Source organism: Eptesicus fuscus, chromosome 5 (genome assembly GCF_027574615.1).
Source record: "Eptesicus fuscus isolate TK198812 chromosome 5, DD_ASM_mEF_20220401, whole genome shotgun sequence".
Lineage (NCBI taxonomy): Eukaryota > Metazoa > Chordata > Mammalia > Chiroptera > Vespertilionidae > Eptesicus > Eptesicus fuscus.
The window spans coordinates 74,182,290-74,207,954 of record NC_072477.1 but is presented as its reverse complement, the minus strand read 5'-3'; the positions used below and the strand labels follow the sequence as shown (position 1 = coordinate 74,207,954).

Sequence of the window (25,665 nt, the reverse complement as noted above, 5' to 3'; positions counted from 1 at the left end):
TCTTACCTAAGATTGCAAGGATGGAGAATTATCTGGGGCTTTTTCAAGGCAAAAGGATTGAGGATGATAGGGACTTCGATAATTTTTAAACTTTTCAAGTCTTTAGAGCAACATAGGAAAAAGTATTTCTCTGTATAGTTTGACCACTCCTCATGTATTCCTTCCTGGCAAGCAAAATTGAATTTTTACATGCAGTTCAAATCTTAGGACTCAAACTGCTCCAATGTTGATTAATAAGCATAGGTTGTTGATAAGCAGGAGGCCATTGTATATGCTATTTTCAGTCACTAAAAATGACTTAATTTCTAATTGTATTGATAATTCCAACCTAATTTAGAAACTGGAAATGGAGTATTTCTCACTTGATTAAGTACAATGTTATTATTTTAAAGTTCACCTGTATATATTATATAAAAAAGATTGAGCTAGGAATTTTAGAAATCATATCTCAGATTCCAACTTCTTGCTTTTATCTCCAGCTTCAAAAATTAATTTTCCCATTTAATAATTAATTTAAGTTTTTCATCTCAATGAGAATTTCTATGAGAAAGAGGGAGGGAAGAAAAGAGAGAGATGATTAGGAAAAAAAAAGCCATTAAATTCAATAGAAAAGAATTCATATTCTCTAGATTCTTGTTTGGGAAAAAGAAACTGTCAGTCTAAATGTAACTGAAAAATCAAATGTATGTCAATAATGTAGTCAGAAAATTAATGAGAAAAAATGTCCATTAACTAAATTCAAGAAATATGAATAACTTTTTCTACTATATTTAGCATCACCTAAATATTTTACAAGACTGTTCGTTTTAGGCTTTACCACACTTACAATGGTTCATAAACATTTATTTTTGCAGAGAACCAGAGCCACTCTACCAGTCTTACCTGGGTCCCCATGGACGTGGCCAACAATGTCACTGAGTTCATATTCCTAGGACTTTCCCAAGATCCTGGGATGCAGCTGATGTTCTTTGCCCTCTTCCTCCTCGTCTACATCGTGATCATGGTGGGAAATCTACTCATTTTGCTTACAGTCTTCTCTGTTTCCCGGCTCCACACACCTATGTATTTTTTCCTCAGTAACCTGTCTTTTGTGGATATTGCCTATTCCTCAGCCACGGCACCCAAGATGATTGCAGACTTTGTTTCTGACGAAAAGACTATACCCTACTGGGGCTGTGTAGCTCAGATGTTTACCTTCCACTTTTTTGGTTGTGCAGAGATTTTCGTTTTGACTGTCATGGCTTTTGATCGTTATGCTGCCATCTGCCAACCTCTCCGTTATACTACTATTATGAGTGCCAATGCTTGTATTGTGCTTGCATCACTGTCCTGGTTGGGAGCCCTGGGTCATTCCTTTGTTCAGACCTTCCTGACCTTTCAGCTGCCCTTCTGCAATGCTCAGGTCATTGACCACTACTTTTGTGATGTCCACCCAGTTCTAAAACTTGCCTGTGCTGATACAACCCTGGTAAATATGTTGGTGATTGCCAATAGTGGTCTCATTTCCCTGGGATGTTTCCTCATTCTTCTAGCCTCCTACATAGTCATTCTATTGAGTCTTCGGAAGCGGTCTGCAGAAAGCCGGCGCAAGGCTCTCTCTACCTGTGGGTCTCATTTTACTGTGGTAACTTTCTTCTTTGTCCCTTGTATCTTTATCTATCTTCGTCCATCTACTACTTTCCCACTGGATAAGGCTGTCTCTGTGTTTTATACAACCATCACCCCAATGCTAAACCCACTCATCTATACTCTGAGGAATGAGGATGTAAAGAATGCCATGAAACGGCTATGGAGTCGCATGGTCTCCTTGAGAGAAAAGCAGCATGGGTAGATTGTCAGAATTGCAAAATCAGAGAACTAGCTGATACATTCAGTCATCCCTAACATTAATAATTTTAAGGAATTGTCTCTAAAATTCAATTATCTCATACTTTTAATTTAACAGGGAATATTTCATTTCTCTGCATTTAGGTGTTTTTTTTTCCCATTATTGATTAAGTTATTACATATGTGTCCTTATCCCCCCATTGCTCTCCCCCCCCCCCCATTCATGCCCTAATAAACTGATGAACAAAAACAGATCAAGAGACAGAGAAGCATCGATCAGACCGTCAAACCTGAGGGAAGGTAGGGGAGGGTGGGGGTAAAGGGGAGAGATCAACCAAAGGACTCGTATGCATGCATATAAGCCTAACCAATGGGCACAGACACCAGGGGGGTGTGGGCATTTAGGTGGGTTTAACCTTAAATCTTTCCATATTGGCAAGGTTTATCCTCTCTTACTTCTAGAGTGGGAGAGTAAACACACCTACTTGGTATTTCATTTAGTCCCTTCAATTCAAAATCAAGCTCTCTTAAGCTATCATTTAATGATTTAGAATGGGGATATAAGAGAAATATATCTCTGAGGAATCTAATAATTTCTCCTAAAATCAAAAGTCCAACTTGTCTATCCTCTCTCACTCTTTCTTCTCTAGACTTCCTCCAGAAATATTCTATAATAAAGTAGAGGAAATAGATTCATAAAGAGAGAATTATAACACAGTATAACAAATGCAGAACATGCAGACATAGAAGTATACACTGCAGGCATGGAAGAGGTTAATATTAACTGACAAACTGCACAATGGATGGTTTCTGCATGAGTGGAAGGTGAAGAAAGGAGCATTTTACATATTTTGGTCTTGAGCATTTTTTAAAAGATCCTATTGGAGAATTCAAATACTCTATATCATCCCAGTATCATGTTATTTTATTAAAAGTAGTCTTATTTTATATTTTTCAATACATGGAAAAGACTATGAGAACTAAAAAGAATTGACATTTGAACAATTAAAGTTACTAAGTCAAGAAGATATATTTCTATTATAAAATTTTAGTTAAAATATTTTCTTTAAAAATATTTACTAATCATTTATATTAGAATAGAATAATTACATATATTATTAAAATTAAAAGACAAAATGGATTAAGCACATTTTTTTCCTTGTGTTCTTAGTAAAGTTGGAAAACATCTGGATATTCTAAATTCTTCAGAACAGACATTTTTGTCCTGAGGAACTTTCTAGATATTATTTCATTGCTCATATCCTTCAAGAATTCTGCCTGATTTTTTAAAAAATATATTTTATTGATTTTTTTTACAGAGAGGAAGAGAGAGGGATAGAGAGTTAGAAACATCGATGAGAGAGAAACATCGACCAGCTGTCTCTTGCACACCCCCCACTGGGGATGTGCCCGCAACCAAGGTACATGCCCTTGACCGGAATCAAACCTGGGACCCTTGAGTCCGCAGGCCGACGCTCTATCCACTGAGCCAAACCGGCCTCGGCCTGCCTGATTTTTTAACCTAACATTTATTTTTTGTACTTCTTAAGCATTCTGTATATATTTTGTAAAATGGTATTACATGCTTATTTTTTCTGTTTCTTGTTTATTTTTTAATATTTTTTAAATCTCACTTCCATATATTGAGGGTATAAATAATGTATCTTCTTTGTTATTCCCCGAGAATGGCATGCACAGCGGATACTTGTGACAGAGTCTGCTGGTTGTCACACAATACTCATTGTTCCTTTTTTCCCCCCTAGTAACAGAGACTTAACATTATTCATGGTTACCCCACTAAAATATTGCATTTACCAGTATCCCCTTTGCAGCTATGGGGTGGAAAATATGATGTTAATAGTAGCTGGTGAGTGGGACTTTTGAAAACTCTTTAAAACTTCTGCACCTTCAGCCCTTCCATACATGATCACCACTTTGTTGCATTTCCCTATAGTTATTTTTCATATTGCCTTTCCTCTACAAAAAATGAACATTCTATCCTCTTTATAAATACCTATCTTTTTAAAAAAATCTTCACTCAAGGATATTTTTCCCCATTGATTTTTTGAGAGAGTAGAAGGGAGGGAGGAGGTGGGAGAGAGAGAGAAAAACAACATCACATCCACATGAGAGAGACACATCAGATTGGTTGCCTCCCCCCAACACCCCAACCTGGGCAGGGAATCCAACCTGTAACTGAGGTATGTGTCCTTGACTGCCAATCGGATTGCTGCGACCTTTCAGTCAGCAGTCCCACTCTCTAACCATTGAACTAAACTGTCCAGGGCAAGTAAATATCTAATTTTCCCCCCATATTCCCCTCACTTATCTCACTGTATTTATGTTTTTTAAATTATATTTATTGGGGTGACATTGGTTAATAAAATTTTATAGGTTGCAAGTGTGTGATTCATGATACATCATCTATATATTTCATTGTATGTTCACCACCCAAAGTCAAATCTTCTGTTACCTTATATTTGACCACCTTTATCCTTTAATACCCCTCCCCACCTCTTTAGTTTTTATTTCTAAGAGCCAAACAAATAATGATAATAGTAATAATAATACAAACAACAATAAAAGGGGGAAAAAAATCTAGACTCACAAGAACAGAGAAAACAAGACAGAAGTTAGATGCAGGCAAAAGATGCCAACAAATGTTTGGAAAAGAGTAGACAAAAGTATGGTTACTGATTTGACAGAGTAGGGAAGACTGTAAAGTAGCAACCAAAAGGAATACTCAGGAGAAATACAGATTTCTATACCAGAATCTCTGGCATCTTTGGGATGTCAAGACTCCGGGGAAGGAAGATGGTGGCATTCATGGCTAGTAATAGAGAGAGTAAGAGAAATTAATGGTTCAATCTCCCATTCTCTCTTTCTACCCATCACTCCCAGATGCTCACACAGTCATATGCTTCCCAAACAGAGTGTTGACATATTTGCAGTATAGAAATTGAATGATATTAGAGAAAAGTCTTTCACATTCTACCTTCGGAGATCACAAATGAAATGGCTGCCTCTCTCTGGAACCCTCACCAGAAGGTTTCTCTTTCAGAGAACATTTGGAAGGGCAACAGGATGATTACTTAGGTTCTCTGACCTAGAGCAACTGCCATGCATTCTTCAATTGGTCTCTGTTTCATGAAGTAGTTCTAGGGCAGTTTACATGTTAAAATCTAGTTAGATTAAATAATGAATTCAGCATTATTTTCTTTTTCTTTTTTTAAAATATATTTTATTGATTTTTCACAGAGAGGAAGAGAGGGGGATAGAGAGTTAGAAACATTGATGATAGAGAAACATCGATCAGCTGCCTCTTGCACAACCCCTACTGGGGATGTGCCCACAACCAAGGTACATGCCCTTGACCGGAATCGAACCTGGGACCTTTCAGTCCGCAGGCCGACACTCTATCCACTGAGCCAAACCGGTTTCGGCCATTATTTTCTTATTAATTAACACTTATTCTCACTAGAATTTGGAATACATTATTTATTAGTCTTAATAACACTTTCATTTTTTTTCATTATCATGATTATAACTTATGGCATTAATATGTGCCAGAATCTGTTCTGGGTATTTGACATATGTTTTCTTGATTTTATTTCATACTTTTATATGCTTTTAGCATCTCAGTTTACAAATAAGAAAAATGATTTTCCAAGAGGTAGGAACTTGCCCAAGGAAATTGAGTTAGAAAGCCTTCTAAATGAAAAATCAGTTGGAAAGAAACTCAAAATTTTCTATTATTTTTGTGATAATCTGGTAGATTTGTAGGTAATCTCACACTTTCATTGTTTGTGTACATTTATTTGCATTTAATAAAAAAGTTGAAGGAAAATTAATTAAAGTTTTCAATCATTTAAAATTGAATATAAGCTAAACTTTTTGAAAATATTTTGTTTAACCAAATTCTTTAAAAATACACATTTGTGGGAAGAACCAAGATGGCAGCATAGGTAAACACCTGAACTTGCTGTCTTGCACAACCACATCAAAACTACAACTAAAAGAAAAAACAGATATCATCCAGAACCACGGGAAGGCTGGCTGAGTGGAAGTTCAATAATAAGAAGGAAATAGAAAAGCACATCTAAACTGGTAGGAGATGCAGAGGTGCAGAAGAGCGAAGGTACGTAGGCGTGGACATGGGCTGGCAACTGGGTATGCTGTGGTCTTTTTAAATTGGGAGGGAGAAGCAAACTTCCGACTGCTCTGAATTCCAGTACTGGGCGAGACTCTGGGGACCCAGACTCATACAAGGAGAAACTGGACTGTTTGGCATCGGGCCGGGACACGAGGGCGGCTTTCTCTCAGAGGTGGTCACAGCGTTCATTGTTCTTGCGCGGGGCCACGGGACACAGAGATTCAGGGACCTATCTGGGGCAGGGCCAACGGACAACCATTGCTGTTTGCACCACCCTGTGCAGACCACGTCCCACCCAATTTACAACCCTACCCAAGCTGTGCGCAGAGGCCTTTGCATATGAATGGCATGGCCTTTTGCAACCTAACCTAACAAACTGCAGTTGGGTCAAAGAACCTCAAAGCTTCCAAAAGAAAGCCTAAGGCTCCTCAGCAGCCTGCCTTGCTTCACAGCTGGACCTCATCTGGGCACCTCCAAACCCCAAACTAAGAGGAGGAATCTGCAGATCTCTCTGTAGCTCCTGCTGGGTGGCCTCAGGCAGGGGTTGACTTTGCACCTCCCTGGAGATCCAAGAGCCAGTGCACCGAGTGGTCAAAGTGAGACCACACCAGATTACAACTCTTCAGATCCATAAGAGACACACTCAGGGGGCAGACTCAGTGAGCACCAAGGCCCACTGAAGCAAGTCCTGCCCCATAAGGGTATCTCCTGCACAGCAGTTATCCCATTGTAGACACAACTGGTCCTCACAGTCAATTGGTCTGGAGGTCAATTCCGCCCAGTGATATCAACAGCAATCAAGGCTTAAATACAACAAGACTGTGCACACAGCCCACAAAGGGGTGCACCAAGAGCGTCCACCTCAGGTGACTGGGGAGGCTGAGCCACTGGGCCCTATAGGATACCTAGCACACAAAGCCACTGTATCAACACAGGGAAGTAGCCAAAATGCGGAGACAAAGAAACATGTCAAAAATGAAAGACATGGAGGAAAGCAAACTACTGGATATAGAGTTCAAAACCATGGTTATAAGGTTACTCAATAATCTTCTAGAAACCTCTGAGAAATTTAGTGAAACCCTCAAGGATATGAAAAAGGACCAATTAGAAATTAAGCATACACTGACTGAAATAAAGAATAATATACAGAGATCCAACAGCAGATTAGAGAATCCCAAGAATCAAGTCAAAGATTTGAAATACGAAAAAGCAAAAAATGCCCAACTGGAAAAGCAAAAAGAAAAAATAATGCAAAAATATGAAATAGTGTAAGGAGCCTCTGGGACAACTTCAAGCATACCAACATACAAATTATGGGGGTGCCAGAAGAAGAGAGAGAGCAAGATATTGAAAACCTATTTGAAGAAATAATGTCCAAAAACTTCCCCCACCTGGTGAAAGAAATAGACTTACAAGTCCAGGAAGCACACAGAACCCCAAACAAAAGGAATCCAAAGAGGACCACACCAAGACACATCATAATTAAAATGCCAAGGGCAAAAGACAAAGAGAGAATATTAAAAGCAGCAAGAGAAAAACAATTAGTTACCTACAAGGGAGCTCCCATACGATTATCAGCTAATTTCTCAACAGAAACCATGCAGGCCGAAAGGGAGTGGCAAGAAATATTCAAAGTGATGAATAGCAGGAACCTACAACCAAGACTACTCTACCCAGCAAAGTTATCATTCAGAATGGAAGGTCAGATAAAGAGCTTCACAGATAAGAAAAAGCTAAAGGAGTTCACCACCACCAAACCAGTATTATATGAAATGCTGAAAGGTATTCTTTAAAAAGAAGAAAAAGAAGAAGAAAGATAAAAATTATGAACAACAAATACATATCTATCAACAAGTGAATCTAAAAATCAAGTGAATTAAAAATCTGAGGAACAGAATAAACTGGTGAATATAATAGAATCAAGGGCATAGAAAGGGAGTGGACTGACAATTCTCGGGGGGGAAGGGGTGTGGGGGACGCGGGAAGAGACTGGACAAAAATCGAACACCTATGGACGAGGACAATGGGGGGGGGGAGTTGTAAGGGCATGGGGTGGGGTAAGAACCAGGTGGAGGGGAGCTATGGGGAGAAAAAAGAGGAACAACTGTAATAATCTGAACAATAAAGACTTATTAAAAAAAATAATAAAAATACACATTTGTTCAGATTTGTCCTGTTGAGGTCATTCAAAAGAAATTACATTCCCCCCAAGTTTGCAGGGGCCTGAAGCCTCACCCCTGCTAAGGGAGATCTCCTGCCCCCATGGCTGCTCAGCTTCACATGCCCAACTCAAATCGGGACCCAGGTAACAGAGACTTGTCCGACAGCAGATGCCCTCTCACTGCAACAAGACTTGATGGAGATGTCTTTCACCCATCATCCGGGGAACTGGGGTCTATGATATCTAAATCCAGCCTAGTACCAGGAATGCTCAGGTCCTACTCAAGAAGGCAAATAATCCTCTCCACTAATATTTACAGGGTAAAACAAGATGGTTGTTAGAGTATTAAATTTGACAGTAAAATAGTAGTCAAGTTTTCAGACTAATTTAAATTGGCCAATCAAAATAAGCAAATACTCTAGAAAAATCAATTGTACTAGACAAAAAAGCTGTTCCTAAAGTGTTAACTAAAATTTTTATTGGTAGTTCATCTCATGGTAAAATTGCATAACATATAACGAACCTAAAGCAGTCACATTTTAGTGCAAAAAAGTAAAATTTAAAAGCTATCAAGATTACAGCATCAAATTTCCAAAAGCCTCCCAATATTTAAACCAAAAAAGGGGGGATAGTAGAAGAATATCATGTAAGGAAAAATATCTTGTAAATAGATTACATCTAGAAAATTTTTACTTTAGAAAATTAACTTTCATTTGTAATGCTAACAGCAAGACACCCAGGTAAAACATACATGGTGTCAAAACAAGCCAAAGGGAAATCGTTTGGGCAAAAAAATGAAAAAGGATCGCAAGTCAAATTTATAGAAAATATTCCTTTATTAACTTTTGGTTGAGAATATGTTTGTATATTTTCAGAAAACAACTCCAAGACCATGTGGATTCCTACAACAGAGAGAAATGACAGGAGTGCTCCAGCCATGAAGACAGAAGAGACACAGTCCAGAGATGGAAGATGCTGACGATGCCTTGCCATACTAGCAGTCAGCAGATATGCATCACTACAGATTGCCCAGGACCAAACCAGAGAGGGTCGGACCTACATTACCACCATTTGTCCACCATCCAGAACTGAAATATCATTGCTGTTATGTACACATGAACAACTATTGGACATAGAAATTGGGACTCAAAAGAACTGTTGGCCCAGAAAGAAACTCACTATAGACTGATTCATTTGCCTCTCAGCATAACCATTATTGCTTATCTCATTTTCGGTTCCTATAAGTGTATTCCTAGTATCACATGAGCTCACTCATCTAGGGAAAATGATGAACAACATAGACTGAAGAATAAGAACAGCATTGATCAGACTGTCAGACCTCAGAGGGAAGGTAGGGGAAGGTGGGGACAAGGGAGATAGATCAACAAAAGGACTTGTGTGCTTGCATATGAGCCTAACCAGTGATCATGGACAACAGGGGGATGGGGGCATGCGTGTGGGGGGGTTTGGGATGGGAATTTGGGGGAGGTTGATGACAAATATGTTATACCTTAATCAATAAAGTAATTAAAAAAATTACATTTAAACTCTCTCTGACTCTTTCTTTCCATCTCACAAGGCATCAGAATTTATGGGAAAATACCTGATAGACTTTAGTGGATAACTGAGAATACAATTTTTTAAAATCACAAGGTAATTCTCATCCTCATTTTATAAATGTCAAGTATGGTCATTGAGAGCATAATTTGGAGATACTTTGGGACAAATTTCTGAAAGATTTGAGGTGGAGATCATATTGATAGAAAATTGGGATAAAACCTAATTTTATTTCTCATAGAATATTTCTAGATCAGGGATACAGACAAGTATTTGTAGATTCATAGGTGGGAGAATTAATTATAGGTTGATTTAGGGAAATAAGGACTATTTTTTGTTCATTATTATATGCCTTGCCTCATGCTGTGTCTGACATGTAGTAGATAATGAGTAAGCACATTGGATAAGACATTGGATAAAAGAAATAATGAATTATTACTTAAGGCTTTTATTACAGCCATGTTTAAACTGTTCAAGCGATTTATGTAGTATTTATATTAGATTTGAAAAGATTTATGTTTTCCTAAGTATACAACATCTTTAAGCAATACAGTCCTTTGGGACAGTAGAATGGGAAATGCACATCATATTGTAGAGGGCACATCACACATCATAATATTTTTCTCTCCTCATCCAAGGAAATGAGCCATTTATCTTGTTCTGGGCAATGCAAATGTTGTGTTTCTATGGTCCTTGGATGAAGCACAAGTCAACTTTTAAATTATTCCCTCAGGGTTTTGATTTGGCCTCCTGAGAAATGATTTTCCTAGTCACAATCCATGGTGCTAGTTAACTCATTGTTACATCAGGGAAGAAACTGATATATACCAATATAGAAGACAAAGCTTTCTCTGTGGATGGGGAGAAAGGCATCTTCTACCTCCTCTATTGTTCCTGACTGCACCAAGACTAGCACCAATAATTGGTAGGTGGAAAAATGGTGTAATAATATTTACATCAACCACTCTATTTTGGGGACAATGTGATGAATATAATGATTGGAATAACTATATAAAATCTTCATGTAATAATGTTAAGAAGTCAGAAAACCTTCAGTAAGGAAAGGTGTTAGAAAAATGTAGAGCAGCAGATCTTAAACATAGAGTTAATTAACAAACTTTCTTTTCTTGCTTGATACCCACAACTAACCTATTTAAACTCAAGGCTGAAAAGAGCATTGAGAAGACACCGTGGTCATCTCATAATTAAGAATAAACCTTCTTAAATAACCTCAAACAGAGAAGGTTGTTTTGGTTTATGGGTCTTCAGTGCCAAATAATTAAAATAACTTTCCAAAAATTTCAATCCTGTCACTCCTGAAATGAAATTAGGAAAAAACAAACTTATGATGGTTTTTCAAGATTCCCACTGTGAAGAAGGTGGGGGATATAGAGACTGAGATGTTTCATTTTGAAGGGATTAGAGTTGGTAGTAGCAATTACTTTGGAAGTAAATTAGAAAAAAAGAAACTTAAAAGCAAAGAGCCTCTTATTTGAAATTAATATGGATAGAATAGGTATTTTAAAAAGAGGTTCCAGGAAATAAAATTAGAAACAATGAAGCAGAAAACACCAAAGGGATATAAAATAATTTTATTTGGAAGGATTTGACAATTTTTTCTACTAAGTCATCAATTAATGTATTTGACAATTTTTTCTACTAAGTCATTAATTAATGTATTTTTTACTTGAAAATCTGTTTTATCATTCATTCATTCATTCATTCGTTCATTCATTCATTCATTCGTTCACCCATTCATTCAATAAATGCATATTAAGGATCCTAGTGTGCCAGAAGCTATCCTAGGCACTAGATGGACATACAAGTAAGGCATGCTTCATGACCTTGAGGGGCTTAGCGTTTCTGTTATATGTTGGCCAATATATAAACTGAAAAATTACAATGCAATCAGTAAAGTTTTTATAGGGGATGTGAACAAAGTACTACTATGGGAGCCCAAATTTTTATGGTGCTAAAGGTTATTCATTTAAAATTTCAGGCATTTTGGAAAAAAATCCTCTTGAGAATAGCTGGAAGATTTAATAATAATGATTTATCAACACTCACATAGGACTGTTGTCTAGAGAAAATGAGAGGAGATGCCAGTGTTTAGAAGTCAGATGTTCTTGCCCTCTTCTCTAAGGGTAGTATTTGAGGATAGAGTAAGGATAAAGAAGTGTGAATAGAAAATTAAAGGGTAATATTTTGGAAATCATATATTAATTAGCATGATAGTTTCTCTCTTAAACTTGCTACTTTCCAAGAGAACATAACATTAACAACAACAATAATAAAAGTGTAAGCTATGTACCACTTAGCTTTACATGCATTAGTTCATTAATCCTTACAATAATACTATTATTGTACTATTATCATATCCTGTGGATTGATAGGGCACATTAAGTCAGAGAGAAGTGAGTTGCTCAAGATCTGACAGCTAGTAAGTGGTCAGCTCTGTTAAAATGAAGGCACTCATGCTTCATATTTAAGTATATTATGAGAGAAATGTTCAACCAGTAAATGATCCTCAAAACTCTAATATTGAGATCAGCCCTTGAGTGATCCTAATGCTTTCTTCTTGCCTACTATACTGTGGGCAGCAAAGTATATAGCAAATCAAGAAAATGACTACATCTTGGTATTTTCTGCTACTGATTTATTTATGAGACTCAAGGTTTCTGGTCTCCATATACCCATTTATATGGTGAAGATATTTTTGTACACTATCTCTTCACTATCTTACAGGATAAGATAGGTGAGTTTGAAAAGTTAAGAATAGAAAAAATTGATTCAAATTATTTTTTATGTGCTGGGCAGATCCACAATGGTGATTATAACACTGTCTCTCCACATCATCACCAAATAATAAAATTATTTTTTATTTTACTTTATTACTTTTAAAAATATTTTTATTGATTTCAGAGAGGAAGAGAGAGAGAGAGAGAGAGAGAGAGAGAGAGAGAGAGAGAGAGAGAGAGAGAGAGAGAGAAACATCAATGATGAGAGAGAATCATGGATCAGTGCCTCTTGCACACCCTGTACTGGGGATCAAGCCTGCAACCTGGGCATATGCCCTGACCAGGAATCAAACTGTGACCTCCTGGTTCATAGGTTGGTGCTCAACCACTGAGCTACTCCAGCCAGGCCATATTATTATTATTATTATTATTTTATTTTTTTTTTTTTTAAGGAAAATGGTTGGGGTAGACAGTGATCTGGGGAGAATGGTCTGGGAAGAATGGTGATTGGTCAGCCAGAGAAGCAGTCATGATCATTTTTCACAGAGAGGAAGAGAGAGGGATAGAGAGTTAGAAACATCGATGAGAGAGAAACATCGACCAGCTGCCTCCTGCACACTCCCCACTGGGGATGTGCCCGCAACCAAGGTACATGCCCTTGACCGGAATCGAACCTGGGACCCTTGAGTCTGCAGGCCGACGCTCTATCCACTGAGCCAAACCGGTTTCGGCCAGGCCATATTATTTTTAATTTATATTTCTGGGACTTCTATTCATAGAATCCTAGTACTATGTAACTAGAATATTCTTTAAAGAATATTTTTTTATTCTAAAAAAATCTCTTATGTTGTTAGGAAAAAACTGCAATAGAGGAAGGTTGAATGATCTTCCCAACATGACACAGACTGGTGGCTGAGCTATGATGAGAATCCCAGTCTCTCAATTTTTGCTCAATGCTCTTTATAGCCATTTCTCAATATGGAGTAAAAATCAGATAAGTATACTGCACTTCCTGAAATTAAATTCTATATGAAGATTTTGGAGAAATTTAAATATTATTATGTGTGTGCATATATGCAACATTTATATAGTTGTAAAGATAAAACAAAAGCCTTCAAATAACAACTTTGTTTATGTGATTTCTTAGCTAGTTATAAAAATGCTAGAGGCTCAGTACACGAATTTGTGCACCGGTGGGGTCCCTTGGCCTGGCCTGTGCCCTCTTGCAATCCAGGACCCCTCGGGGGATGTCAGACTGTGGGTTTTGGCCTAATCCCCACAGGCCAAGCCAAGGGACCTCACCGGTGCAAGAATCTGTGCACCAGACCAGTTTCAGCCCGATGGCCACAGGCCAGGCTGAGGGACCCCACCAGTGCACAACCTGGTCTAACGGTCACTTAGGCTTTTATATATGTATGTATATATATATATATTTTTTTTTTTTTTGAATGATTTTCCCTAACATGGATCTTATGGAAGTAGAATACTCTCTAAAAAAATAAAACTTCACATATATTTATTTTCTAAAAATTTAGTACCTTCCTATTGTACTTACCTTCACACTCCCTCCCTTGCCTGGACTCACTCCAAATTTCTGTGTTTCCTTTGCTCCTTGCCATAGTTCAGGTGAGCTAAAGCTCTACTGCCTTCACCATATTCCCATGATCAGCAGTTTTGAAAGACTAAGTATTTTCTCTGGGAAAGGGTTTTCAATAAATCATCACTTGAATATATTTATAAACAGTTTCCTTTTTTATTTTATAAAACTACTAGAGGCCCGGTGCATGAAATTCATGCATGGGTGTGTGCGTGTGCATGTGCGTGTGCGTGTGCGTGTGTGTGTGTGTGTGTGTGTGTGTGTGTGTTGTGTGTGTGTGTGTGTCTCAGCCCAACCTGCACCCTCTCCAATCTGGGACCCCTTGGGGGATGTCCGACATCCCTTTCACAATCTAGGACTGCTGGCTCCCAACTACTCACCTGCCTGCTTTCCTAATTGCCCCTAACCGCTCTGCCTGCCAGCCTGATCACCCCCTAACCACTTCCCTGCCAGCCCCTGATACCCCGGTCACCCCCAAATGCCCTCTCTTGCATATTCCCTCTTTATTAGATAGGGTTTTTTCTTTAGCATATTGGACAGTCCTAACTGTTTTGGCTCAGTGGATGGATGGAACATTGGCCTGCAGCATCAAGGGTCCCAGGTTCGATTCTGGTCAAGGGCATGTACCTTGGTTGGGGGCACATACCCAGTGGGGAGTGTGCAGGAGGCAGCTGATCGATGTTCCTCCCTCATAGATGTTTCTAGCTCTCTATCTCTTTCCCTTCCTCTCTGTAAAAAATCAATAAAATATATATTATAAAAAAAGAAACATTTAAGATTCCTCCATATCTGCCTGGCTGGTGTGACTCAATGGTTGAGACCCCAGGCTGCCACCGCTGGCAGGGGATGGGGCCCTGGCCAGGCTGAGACCCCAGCCCAGGCTGCCATCTCAGCCTGGCTGTGGATAGCCCAGTGGGGTGTGCGGCTCCAGCCCAGGCTGCCTTCACTGGCCTGAAAATAGCTTGGTGGGGGTGCACCGCCCTGCCGCTTCAGGCTGCTGCTGCTGGCTGGGTGATCATGCAGTGGGGGTGCCCGGCCCTGCAGGCATGAGACCCCAGCCCAGGCAGTCGCCTCGGCCAGGGGATCATGCGGTTTGGGTTCCAGGCCCTGCAGGTCTGAGACCCCAGCCCAAGTGGCTCGGCTTGGGGGCATGGTCCTGGCGACCTGAGACTCCCTAGCCCAAGCCTGTGTGGCTTGCCAGGGATCACTTGAGAGTCCCTGCTCCCACCTCCTCCTACCAGCACGATTGGCCACCCCGAGTCCTGCCCCCGTGCCTCCTGCTGGCCAATCATGGGTGTAGAGGAGTGATGGTTAATTTGCATATCACCCTTTTATTATGTAGGATTTTTTACTTTTTTATTTAAATAACAAAATGGCAATGTAACCCATAAAGATGGGCTGTTTTCATCTTCAGAAGAAATACAGGACTAATAACTTCCTTTTTCTTTTATAGCATTCTTTCTCTTCATCAATACAAACTTTTTCTTTTCTTCCATTTCTTGCTTTTCCAGTTTTAGCTTAATCCTCCTACCTGAAGTTATTGAGGTAATGTCTAAAAGCATTTCTTTCAGTTATGAGGTATTTTGGGATTTTTCAAGAGGGGTTAGGATTAGTGCCTTTTTCTCAGGGAGATATGGGCTTCTCCAGTCACATCATCTAAGAAAAAAGAGTGGACAATGGTTACAAATGATAGCTATTTTTTTTTTAAATAAGCTTCTTGCATGAATGTAACCCAGTATCTCTTGAGTCACTTAATCTTTTACTAGTTCAAGATCTATATAATAGCCTCCCTAAATTTCTTGAATTAGCCAAGTGACTATTCTCCATGTGATTACCAAGAGCTTGACTAGATGCATGGATGAACATCGCCTTGTTAGTAAGGAAGAATTTCTACACAGATTCTTGTTTCTCCACCAAAGCTTTTGTTCCCTTGAGGAGAGTTCATAGTTCATTCACCTATGGGAATGGCCTCTGCAATCCTAGGTATCTCCATAGTCATCCTCTAGATACTACATCCCTGCAGATTAAGTACAGAATGGGAATTCACTAGATGTTGTGAAAGGAGGAACAGGTTTTTTAAGATTCCACATGTAAGTAAAATCATTCAATGTCTGGCTTATTTCACTTAGCATAACACCAGGTTCAACCAGGTTGTTTCAAAAGGCAGTATCTTCTATCTATCATCTATCTATCATCTATCTATTTTTATCATCTACCTCATATTTTTATAAATTTAAGAGTAGAATGGTGTTTACTGGAAAGGTAAGGGAAATAAGGGTATGTTGGTCAAAGGTACAAATTGCAGTTATGTATGATGAGATTTAATGTACAGAATTATGACTAAGTTAACAATACCATATTAAGTACTGAACATTTGCTATGAGAATGGATTTCAGATGTTTTCATCACAGAAAAAAGTGGGAACTATGTGAAAAGATATTAATTAACTTATATTCATTAGGTAGTACTCATTGCATAATGTATTTGTATATCGAATCAGGGTGCTATACACCTGAAATATATACAATTTTTAATTAAAAAAAAACAGCAAAAAAAAGAGAGAGAGAGAGAGAGAAAGAGAGAGAGAGAGAGAGAGAGAGAGAGAGAGAGAGAGAGAGAGAGAGAGAGAAGTAGGCTTGCATCCAGAAACTTAAGAGGTGTAGATGGGTGAATGTAGGATGAACTAAAACCCTCTTGACTAACTGATACAGATGCTTTAAGAGTAAGCACTCATAGATACAGAGAGTTACTAGAGGGAAGTGGATGGGAGGGTTGATAGTAAAGAGTAAAGGGGGTTAAATATATGGTAAAGAAAGATTATTTAACTTTGGGTGGTGGGCACACAAAGCAATATACAGATCATGTATCATATAAATGTACACTTGAAACCTATATAATCTTATAAACAAAACTTAAGCTTTAAAAAAAAGAATAAACACTGGTATGGAATAGCTACCCTTCTCTAAATGGCAGCCTTGAAAAGAAATTCCCTAACTCAGTCTCCATGGATGGCTTATCTCCCCAAGAAATCCCTTAAAACATAATTCCTTGCTCTGGATTTTATTGGCATAATCCCAAGCTTTTCTTAGAGTGTGACAGGGTATTCCTAAATATTTATGGAAGATTCAGTCAAATTTTATTAAGAATCTGGAATGTGCTGGGCGAACCTCATTTTAGACACGATATGTAAAGAAAGGTTCCTTAAAAGTTTGCACTTATGGTCCTCAAATTCCAGCTGACTTTACTAGTATGACAATAAAAACATGCAACCAACATTTAATCCTGCCAATTGCATTTCCTAAATATTTTCTATACAAACAATTCACTTCTCTAAATAGTTGTTGCTATATCTTTAATTTAAACCATATCATCTCCCCTCCAGCCATAATCCCACTTTAATTTATTTGTGTAGCAACCAGAGTGACATTTCTAAATTGCAAATCTTGTTAAGCCATTCTTTAGATTTTTTTCTAAAATATATTGGAAGCTGTTAAAATCCAGTTTTCTTACTATAGACTATATTTCTGGGCCTTTGAGTATCTCTTTATTTTTTTCTTGTGTTTTGATCAGTCACAGGTCTTCTTCAGTTCCTAGAAACTCTTCCCTGCCACGAAGCCTTTGCATTTGTTCTTCTCTATTTCCAAAATGCTACTCTCCTACTTTATTATTTTTAATACTAGAGGCCTAGTGCATGAAATTTGTGCCCTGGGGGGGGGTGTCCCTCAGCCAAGCCTGCACCCTCTCCAATCAGGGACATCCCTCTCACAATTCGGGACTGCTGGCTCCTAACCACTCGCCTGCCTGCTTGCCTGATTGCCCCTAAATGCTTCTGCCAGCCAGCCTGATCGCCTCCTAACTGCTCCCCTGACGACCTGACTGATGCCTAACTGCTCCCCTACAGCCCATCACCCCAACTGCCCTCCCCTGCCAGCCCGATCATCCGCAACTGCTCTCCCCTGCCAGCCATTTTGTGGTGGCCATCTTGTGATGATGTGGGGGTGGCCATCTTATAATGATGACGTGAGGGCATCGCGAGAGGGCATGAGGGCCACCTAGGCTTTTACTAGTATAGATATATTTTTATTGAAATTATTGGGGTAGCATTGGTTAATAAATTACATATGTTTCAAATATACAATTCTATAACACATTATCTGTATATTGTATTGTGTGTTCACCACCCAAAGTCAAGTCTCCTTCCATCACCATTTATTTGCCCTTTACCTTCTTCTATCTCCCCCTACCTACTTCCCCTCTGGTACTCACTATACTGTTGTCTGTGTCATCTTTTCTTTTTCTCTTAATTCCTTTATGTATTTCACCCAGCATCCCAACTCCCTTCCCTTCTGATAGCTGTCAGTCTGTTTTCTGTATCTATGAATTTGTTTTTCGTTTATTTATTTCATTCATTCAATTCCACATATAAGTGAAATCATATTATATTTGTCTTTCTCTGACTGGCTTATTTGACTCTCCAGGTCCATCCATGCTATCTCAAAAGGTAAGATTTCCTTCTCTCTCTCTCTCTCTCTCTCTCTCTCTCTCTCTCTCTCTCTCTCTCTTCAGCCAAGTAGTATTCCGTTGTGTTAATGTACCACAACTTTTTTATCCACTCATCTACTAATGGGCACTTGGGGCTGCTTCTAACTTTTGCTACACCAGTCTGCATTCCCACCTAAAGTTCACAAGATTTCCTTTTCTCCACATCATTGCTAACACTTCTTGTTTGTTGATTGATGATAGGCATTCTGACAGGTGTGAGGTGGTATCTCCTTGTGTTTTCAATTTGCGTTACTCTGATGATTAGTGATACTGAGTATCATTTCATATTTTTACTGGATGAGGGCCAGGCCAGGAGCGGGTCTGCCTCAGGCCGGCCTGTAGTGTGTGGATTCTTGATTTTGTGCAGAAGAGATTTCACAACACAAGTCCAGGTGATTTTGAGAGTTAAGTTTATTAAACTAGGGATAGTAAAACAAAGGAACGACTTGGATAGAAGAAGTAACAGGAGAGAGACTAGGCGGTACCTTGCTTTGGCTCCTTAGAAATGTTATAGGAAAGAAGTGAGCCAAGGTGGGGCTGCTGTTGGCTCACTGGGAAGTAAAAGTCACAGTGACAGAAGTGAGCGAAAATGGGGCTGCTTTTAGTTCACTGGAAAGTCAGAGAAAATGGGGGGCCTTGGAGACAGGTTCAGGAGGTAAGCCCAGGGTGAGCTGTTGCTGCCTGCTGCTTCTGTGGTTGCAAGTTTCTTGGGGAGCCTTAGAGTTTAGAAGAAAGTAAAATTTCATTCCAGAGAAAAGGCATGGGTATGCTCCAGAGTGAACCCATGCTGGTATCCTTTGTTTTGGGAGCTTTTATCTTTCTTCTGCAGGCAAGAATCTTAGGTTTCATCAGAATATCCAACAGCTTTCCAGGTTCATTTTTAATATGCTGATGCATCAAAAGGAGCATATAGGGAAGCTTGGGATTATTCTCTGGTCAGCTTCAGTGTTTTACTTTTATCTTGGGTCTGACTCTAGTTGGGTTTTTGTTATTTGTTCCACTGACTTCATCCATCCTTGGTTTGGCTGACATAAATGACATTTATTTGGTCTCTGTTCTCTATCTCCCTCATCAGTGTGGTTTATTCTCTGGTCAGGGAGGAGAAGGATATGCTATTTGTTCTCAAGTGTTCTTGGTTGGGGAAGATAAAGTCTTACAATTCACTAGCTGGCTATAAATTGGTTAAATTGTTTGGACTTTCTAAACTATTTTGTCTCAGTTTCCCCATTCTATTTGCCTAGCAATGTTTCTACCTCCTGCCTCAGTATGTCTATTGACCATTTGTAAGTCCTTTTGGAGAAATGTCTATTTAGATCATTTGCCCACTTTTTAATTGGATTGTTTTTTTTTTGTTTTTCTGGGTGTTTTTTTGTTTTGTTGTTGTTTTATTGTGTGTGTGTGTGTGTGTGTGTGTGTGTGTGTGTGTGTGTGTGTTAAATTGCATAAGTTTTTTTTATTTGTTTTGGGTATTAACCCCTTAGCAATTGTATTATTGGTAAATATGTTCTGCCATTTAGTGTGTTGTCTTTTCATTTTGTTGATGGTTTCCTTTACTGTATAAAACCTTTTTAGTTTGATTTAGTCCCATTTGTATATTTTTCTCTTCTGTTTCCCATGAGCAAGGAGATATATCAGAAAAATATTGCTATGAAGAATGTCCAAGATTTTACTGCCTTTGTTTTCTTCTAGGAGTCTTACATTTTCAATTCTTACATTTAAGTCTTTAATCCATTTTGAGTTTATTCTTGTGTATTCTGTAAGGAGGTGGTCTAGTTTCATTTGTTTTGCATGTATCTGTCCAATTTTCCCAACATTATTTATTGAATAGACTGTCTTTATCCCATTGTATGTTCTTGCCTCCGTTGTCAAATATTAATTGACCATAAAGGGGTGGTTTTTTTTCTGGGATCTCTATTCTGTTCCTTTGATCTTTATGTCTGTATTTATGCCTGTAGCTACTGTGGAAAACAGTATGGAGTTTCCTTAGGAAAGGAGGTTAGGGGTAGGCAGATGAGAGTAAAGAGGGGATAAATGGTGATGGAAGGAGACTTGACTTGGGGTGGTAAACACACAATACATTATACAGATGATATGATATAAAATTGTATACTTGAAACCTATATAATTTTATTAATCAATGCCACCCCAATAAATTTAATTTTAAAAATAAGTGTTCTAGAAAAAAGTAAATAAAAAATAAAATAAAAAACAGAATAGCCTCATGACCCAGCTATTCCACTTCTGGAAATATATCCAAAGAAATGTGAAACATTAATTTGAAATAATATATGCATTCCTATGTTCATTTGAGTGTTATTTATAATAGCCAAGATTTGGAAGCTTCTCTCCTACCTTAAAGTTAGATGAAATGTCACCAATTCAGAGAAGCTTGTCTAAAAATGCCAATACCATGCATCACTACAACATGCCACCATCATTTATCCTCTATCATAATTCCCTTTTCATTTCCTTCTTGTCTCTTGTCAATAGCGGTAATTATTTATTTTACTTACTTACATTTCATTCATTTACTTGTTTGTTTAATAATTTATTTTCTGTCTGTATTTCTAAAATGTAACTTCAGTGAGGCAGAAACTGTCATCCTTGTTCATTGTTGTATTCTCAGCAGTTAGCACATAATTGATACTCCTTAAATATTTGTTGAATGAACAAATGAATAACTTTAGAAGTGACACAGAAGATATACATTTTGGTGTAGAGATTTCAATTTCATATGTGAAGTTTTGTTCTGACATGCATTAAATCACAAATTCAGGCCAGGGTAAAATTGTTATGGATTTTATAGCATTTCAGGTCATAGTCATGTTCATGTGGAAAATATATGTGTTGGTTAGTCCTTCATTGAAGAAGTAGCATATCTTGGCTTATCAGACATAAAACAAATGTGTCCTTGTGTAATCTCTCAATGACAGAAAACCTCAAATGATTTTGAAAGCAGTAATATAATTCTAGTTTAATACTATTTGGAATAATTATAATTTCTTTATTTTTTATAGCCATATTATGAAAAAAAGTGAAGAAATGGAACCTGCAAATTATACCAGGGTGACAGAATTTGTTCTCACTGGTCTATCACAGACTCGGGAGGTACAACTAGTTCTATTTGCTATATTTCTATTATTCTATTTGTTCATTCTTCCAGGAAATATTCTTATTATTTGCACCATCAGGCTTGACCCCCATCTGACCTCACCCATGTATTTCCTGTTGGCTAATCTGGCCTTCCTTGACATTTGGTATTCCTCCGTTACAGCCCCTAAAATGCTCATAGATTTCTTTGTGGAAAGGAAGATAATTTCCTTTGGAGGTTGCATTGCACAGCTCTTCTTCTTGCATTTTGTTGGGGCCTCAGAGATGTTCCTGCTCACAGTAATGGCCTTTGACCGCTACGCTGCTATCTGCCGTCCGCTCCACTATGCTACCATCATGAATCGACGTCTCTGCTATATTCTGGTTGCTCTCTCCTGGATGGGAGGCTTTGTTCATTCTATAATACAGGTGATTCTCATTGTTCGACTTCCCTTCTGTGGGCCCAATGAGTTAGACAGCTACTTCTGTGACATCACACAGGTTGTCCGGATTGCCTGTGCCAACACCTTCCCAGAGGAGTTAGTGATGATCTTTAGCAGTGGTCTGATCTCTGTAGTGTGTTTCATTGCTCTACTGATATCCTATGCCTTCCTCCTGGCCATGCTCAAGAAACATTCAGGCTCAGGTGAGAGTACCAGCCGGGCCATATCCACCTGCTATTCCCACATCACCATTGTGGTGCTAATGTTTGGGCCTTCCATCTACATTTATGCTCGCCCATTTGACTCTTTTTCCCTAGATAAAGTGGTGTCTGTATTCCATACTGTGATATTCCCTTTACTTAACCCCATCATTTACACATTACGAAACAAGGAAGTAAAGACAGCCATGAGGAAGTTGGTAACAGATATATTCTATGGAAAGAGAAGTGAAAGATAAATGTCATATTTTATAGTCCTTCTGAGGTCATTGTTCTAAAGTAGGAAGCATTTGCAGTGGTAAGAATGCTACTTTTGCTAACTCCTTTCGTCTGAGTTCTTAAAATAGCACTACTTTTTTCTCTATTTGGTAAAGAAAAAAAAACCTACAAGGAAGTTAACATGGAAATAAATTTACTCACACCATCCCTGAAATTTCTGCTAGATCACTGTTAGAATTTACAATGTAATCATTCTCGACTACACATTTTTACTAATAGTTTACTGATTGACTACACTGGAGAGGCTTTGACTGCGAGGAGAATGTGTGTTGAGAAATAATAAAATGCTTAAGACCTGGGAGGCATGCCCACTATGAATATGAAGAAGTAAGTAGCTTTAAGTGGCCAAATTATCTATTGCTGTCATGTCTTAATCTTAGCCTAGTGGCATGGTGAATCATCTTCCTGGGACTATAAAAACAGATGATTTTCTCCTTTATCTCTTCCCCTTGGCAGAATTAATGATCAAAATTTAGGACTCATTTATATAAGTTATTTCACCTGATATTTCAGGTGGAAGCCATATAGTATTGGTGTCAGAACATAAAATTTGCTAGAAACAAATTTTATTAATTCAGAACAGAGCATAGTACCAGAGACCCCTCTCTTTCCATAGTAAGTCTCTAGCCAATTAGTGGTTTTTATAGCCAGTCTCTACTTACATCCTCCAGAATGAAAGCAGACTTTGAGGAAAGGGATTCTAGGTTGACTGGGAATGATAGACATCTAGCTATGTGATTTTAAAAAGACTGATATCACCTTTGCCATTTTTGTGTTTTCTGTATTTTGCTAATTCTGCCTTTTGTGTTGAAATTAAATAAGTATGGTTCTGCTTTTATTAGCACTATAATTCAGAGTTATCGTTCATGAAACCATTTTTAGTACACATGGAAGAAACCTAGATATATTGGTTTTCATAATCCTCCAGTGAATTATTTATTAATGATCAGTGTGCTACTCCCTGGCACTCAGATTCCACCTATTGACTATGTTTCAGAATGTAAAAGACTGATTAGAATATTTTAGTTTATACACATTTATTTACTTAAGTTAACTTTTCAGTTTCAGAATGAGAGGTCTCTCCATCTAAGAGTGAGAACACTTGGTGTGCTTTTAGTCTTATATTTTATTTGATAACATAACATGGACTATATTTTGAGGAAAGTAGATTCCTGTCAGCATCAGGAATAAAGATATGTAAGTGAATGCTGAAAACAGTTCTAGGATAGTCTTTACTTATATTCGATTTATTAATTGAAGAAGTAATTTGTGCCTGACCCAGTGCACCTCAGGTACACAGGATGGAATGATGGTGTATAAAGTTTGTTCTTTGCTTTGGGAATTTTTCTCTATTATGACACTCGTTCATCTTCCATATTACAGTGACTTTCCTTCAAAGCACCCAAAGGCATTGATTAAAATTATAATTCCTGAATTTTGAGTTGATTTCCCATTGCCTGGAAATGTATAAAACAGTAGACTTCTTTATCATTTTACAACAGAATATGAAAAAAAGAACATAAAAATACACATATATATAATAAAAATGATGAGTTGTTTCTAGATTTTATGTTACCTTATTGTTATTTCTCTGTATCTGAATAAGCCAGATTTCTATTCATGTAGTCACTTACCTTTCATTTAGCTAAGATTAATGTTCTTGAGAAAAAGACTACTGACTTAATATGTTCTTCAAACATTACTATATTGCTACAGAGCATATTTGTGGAAATTATTAAAGCTAGGAATAAGAAGAAAAGACATCAAAAATAGTACTGTAATGAAGAGTTGATTAATTAGGAAAACTATCTGGAATTAATATTGGTAGAGAAGTGGGAGATTTTGGTATGCTGGTGAGCAGAGACCTAGCTTGATTCATGGAGGATACAATTGCTATAAAAACTTAGGTCAGTAGTTCTCAACTGGGGCAATTTCAACCTCCAGGGGACATTTTGCCATGTCTGGTGACATGTTTGGCAGTCACAACTGGGGAATACAATTGGCATCTTGTATATAGAAGCCAGAGATACTGCTAATCATGTCCCAGAAATTATCTGTCCAAAATGTTAATAGTGCCAAGATTTTGAATACTGCCTTAGACAGTGAACGGGGATATAAGGCAGGCTATTGTAGGGAAAACAGGTATTAATACCATGTATAATCTTTTCATGCTTCTGAAAAACCCCATATCCTCAGTTACGTGGGTAGACTCCTTCTCCCTATATAACCCCTCCTTATTTCTTCCCTGTTACATCTAAATGTCTTTTAATCTTTTATTTTTTTGTCTTTCAGTTTCTTCTAGTTCTTCCTTCCAAAACTACTGTTGAGCTTCTATTTTCAATATCAGCAATATCTGGATTGAGTAAGTTAGTATCTTTAGTTCCAGATAATGGTTATACTTTCAATTACTCACTGACCTGCCTGAGATTTTTAGAACTCAAGTTTCACACATCTCATAGCTTTTTTCTAATCTCAATATTAACAAAATGGACTTTATATTGCATCTGGTAAAAAAGAAAAAACTTTATTATTTGAACAAAAATAAAGTTCTCCTGTGATTTTTTAATTACTAAAATAATACATGTTCATAACAGATTAAAAATATATGAACTATATGAAAAAAACCCACAACTGTTACTGGCAATTTTTTCTCCTCAGGGATTAGGGTTTCCCTTTAACAAAGTTTGTGAAGTCTCGCCCACCAGCTCCATTGGAAGCAGGCCAGTTTGCCTATCTTGCATTGCTATGCAATATAATTATCTACCTTTAAGTAAATGGAGGTGAAGTGATATAAAAGGTACAAAATTCTTCAGATCAGTAAGTGTAAATCATAGAATTTATTTCTAGCAAAAGTGGCATTTAAATTAAAGATCTGCAAATAATTTTCAACATTAAACAAAAACCTGTGAATGTTGTTTCCAAGAATCCTTTTGAAGAAACTACCAGAACAAACTTCAACCATGTGAAGACTGATAAACTAGGACAAAAGGCAGGCACTGAATATTATTGTAAACTATATCTAAGACTGAAACTAATGTGAGGATTTGCATGACTAACCAG

General features: G+C 37.9%; 2 protein-coding genes across 3 annotated transcripts; both read left to right on the top strand.

The window, feature by feature from the left end:
* The first annotated feature begins 892 nt into the window (after positions 1-892).
* LOC103303511 (olfactory receptor 4S2-like) lies at positions 893-8,600 on the top strand. Of its 2 annotated transcripts, XM_054715578.1 has the most exons (2): positions 893-1,788; positions 8,579-8,600. In XM_054715578.1, the coding sequence occupies exons 1-2, from the start codon at positions 893-895 to the stop codon at positions 8,598-8,600; spliced, it is 918 nt and encodes a 305-aa protein (XP_054571553.1). The 2 variants fall into 2 exon arrangements, with proteins under 2 accessions (XP_054571553.1, XP_008158731.2); XM_008160509.2 differs by lacking the exon at positions 8,579-8,600 and having other exon boundaries at positions 893-1,831.
* A 13,017-nt stretch (positions 8,601-21,617) lies between these two features.
* On the top strand, positions 21,618-22,558 carry LOC103303493 (olfactory receptor 4M1). Its single transcript, XM_008160491.2, is given in 2 exon segments — positions 21,618-22,524; positions 22,527-22,558. Coding segments are annotated over 2 exon segments (939 nt in total).
* The last annotated feature ends 3,107 nt before the right edge of the window (positions 22,559-25,665 follow it).

Bases quoted from the DNA above. Each gene is read 5' to 3' on its own strand.
- LOC103303511 (XM_008160509.2), top strand. From the start codon at position 893: ATGGACGTGGCCAACAATGTCACTGAGTTCATATTCCTAGGACTTTCC.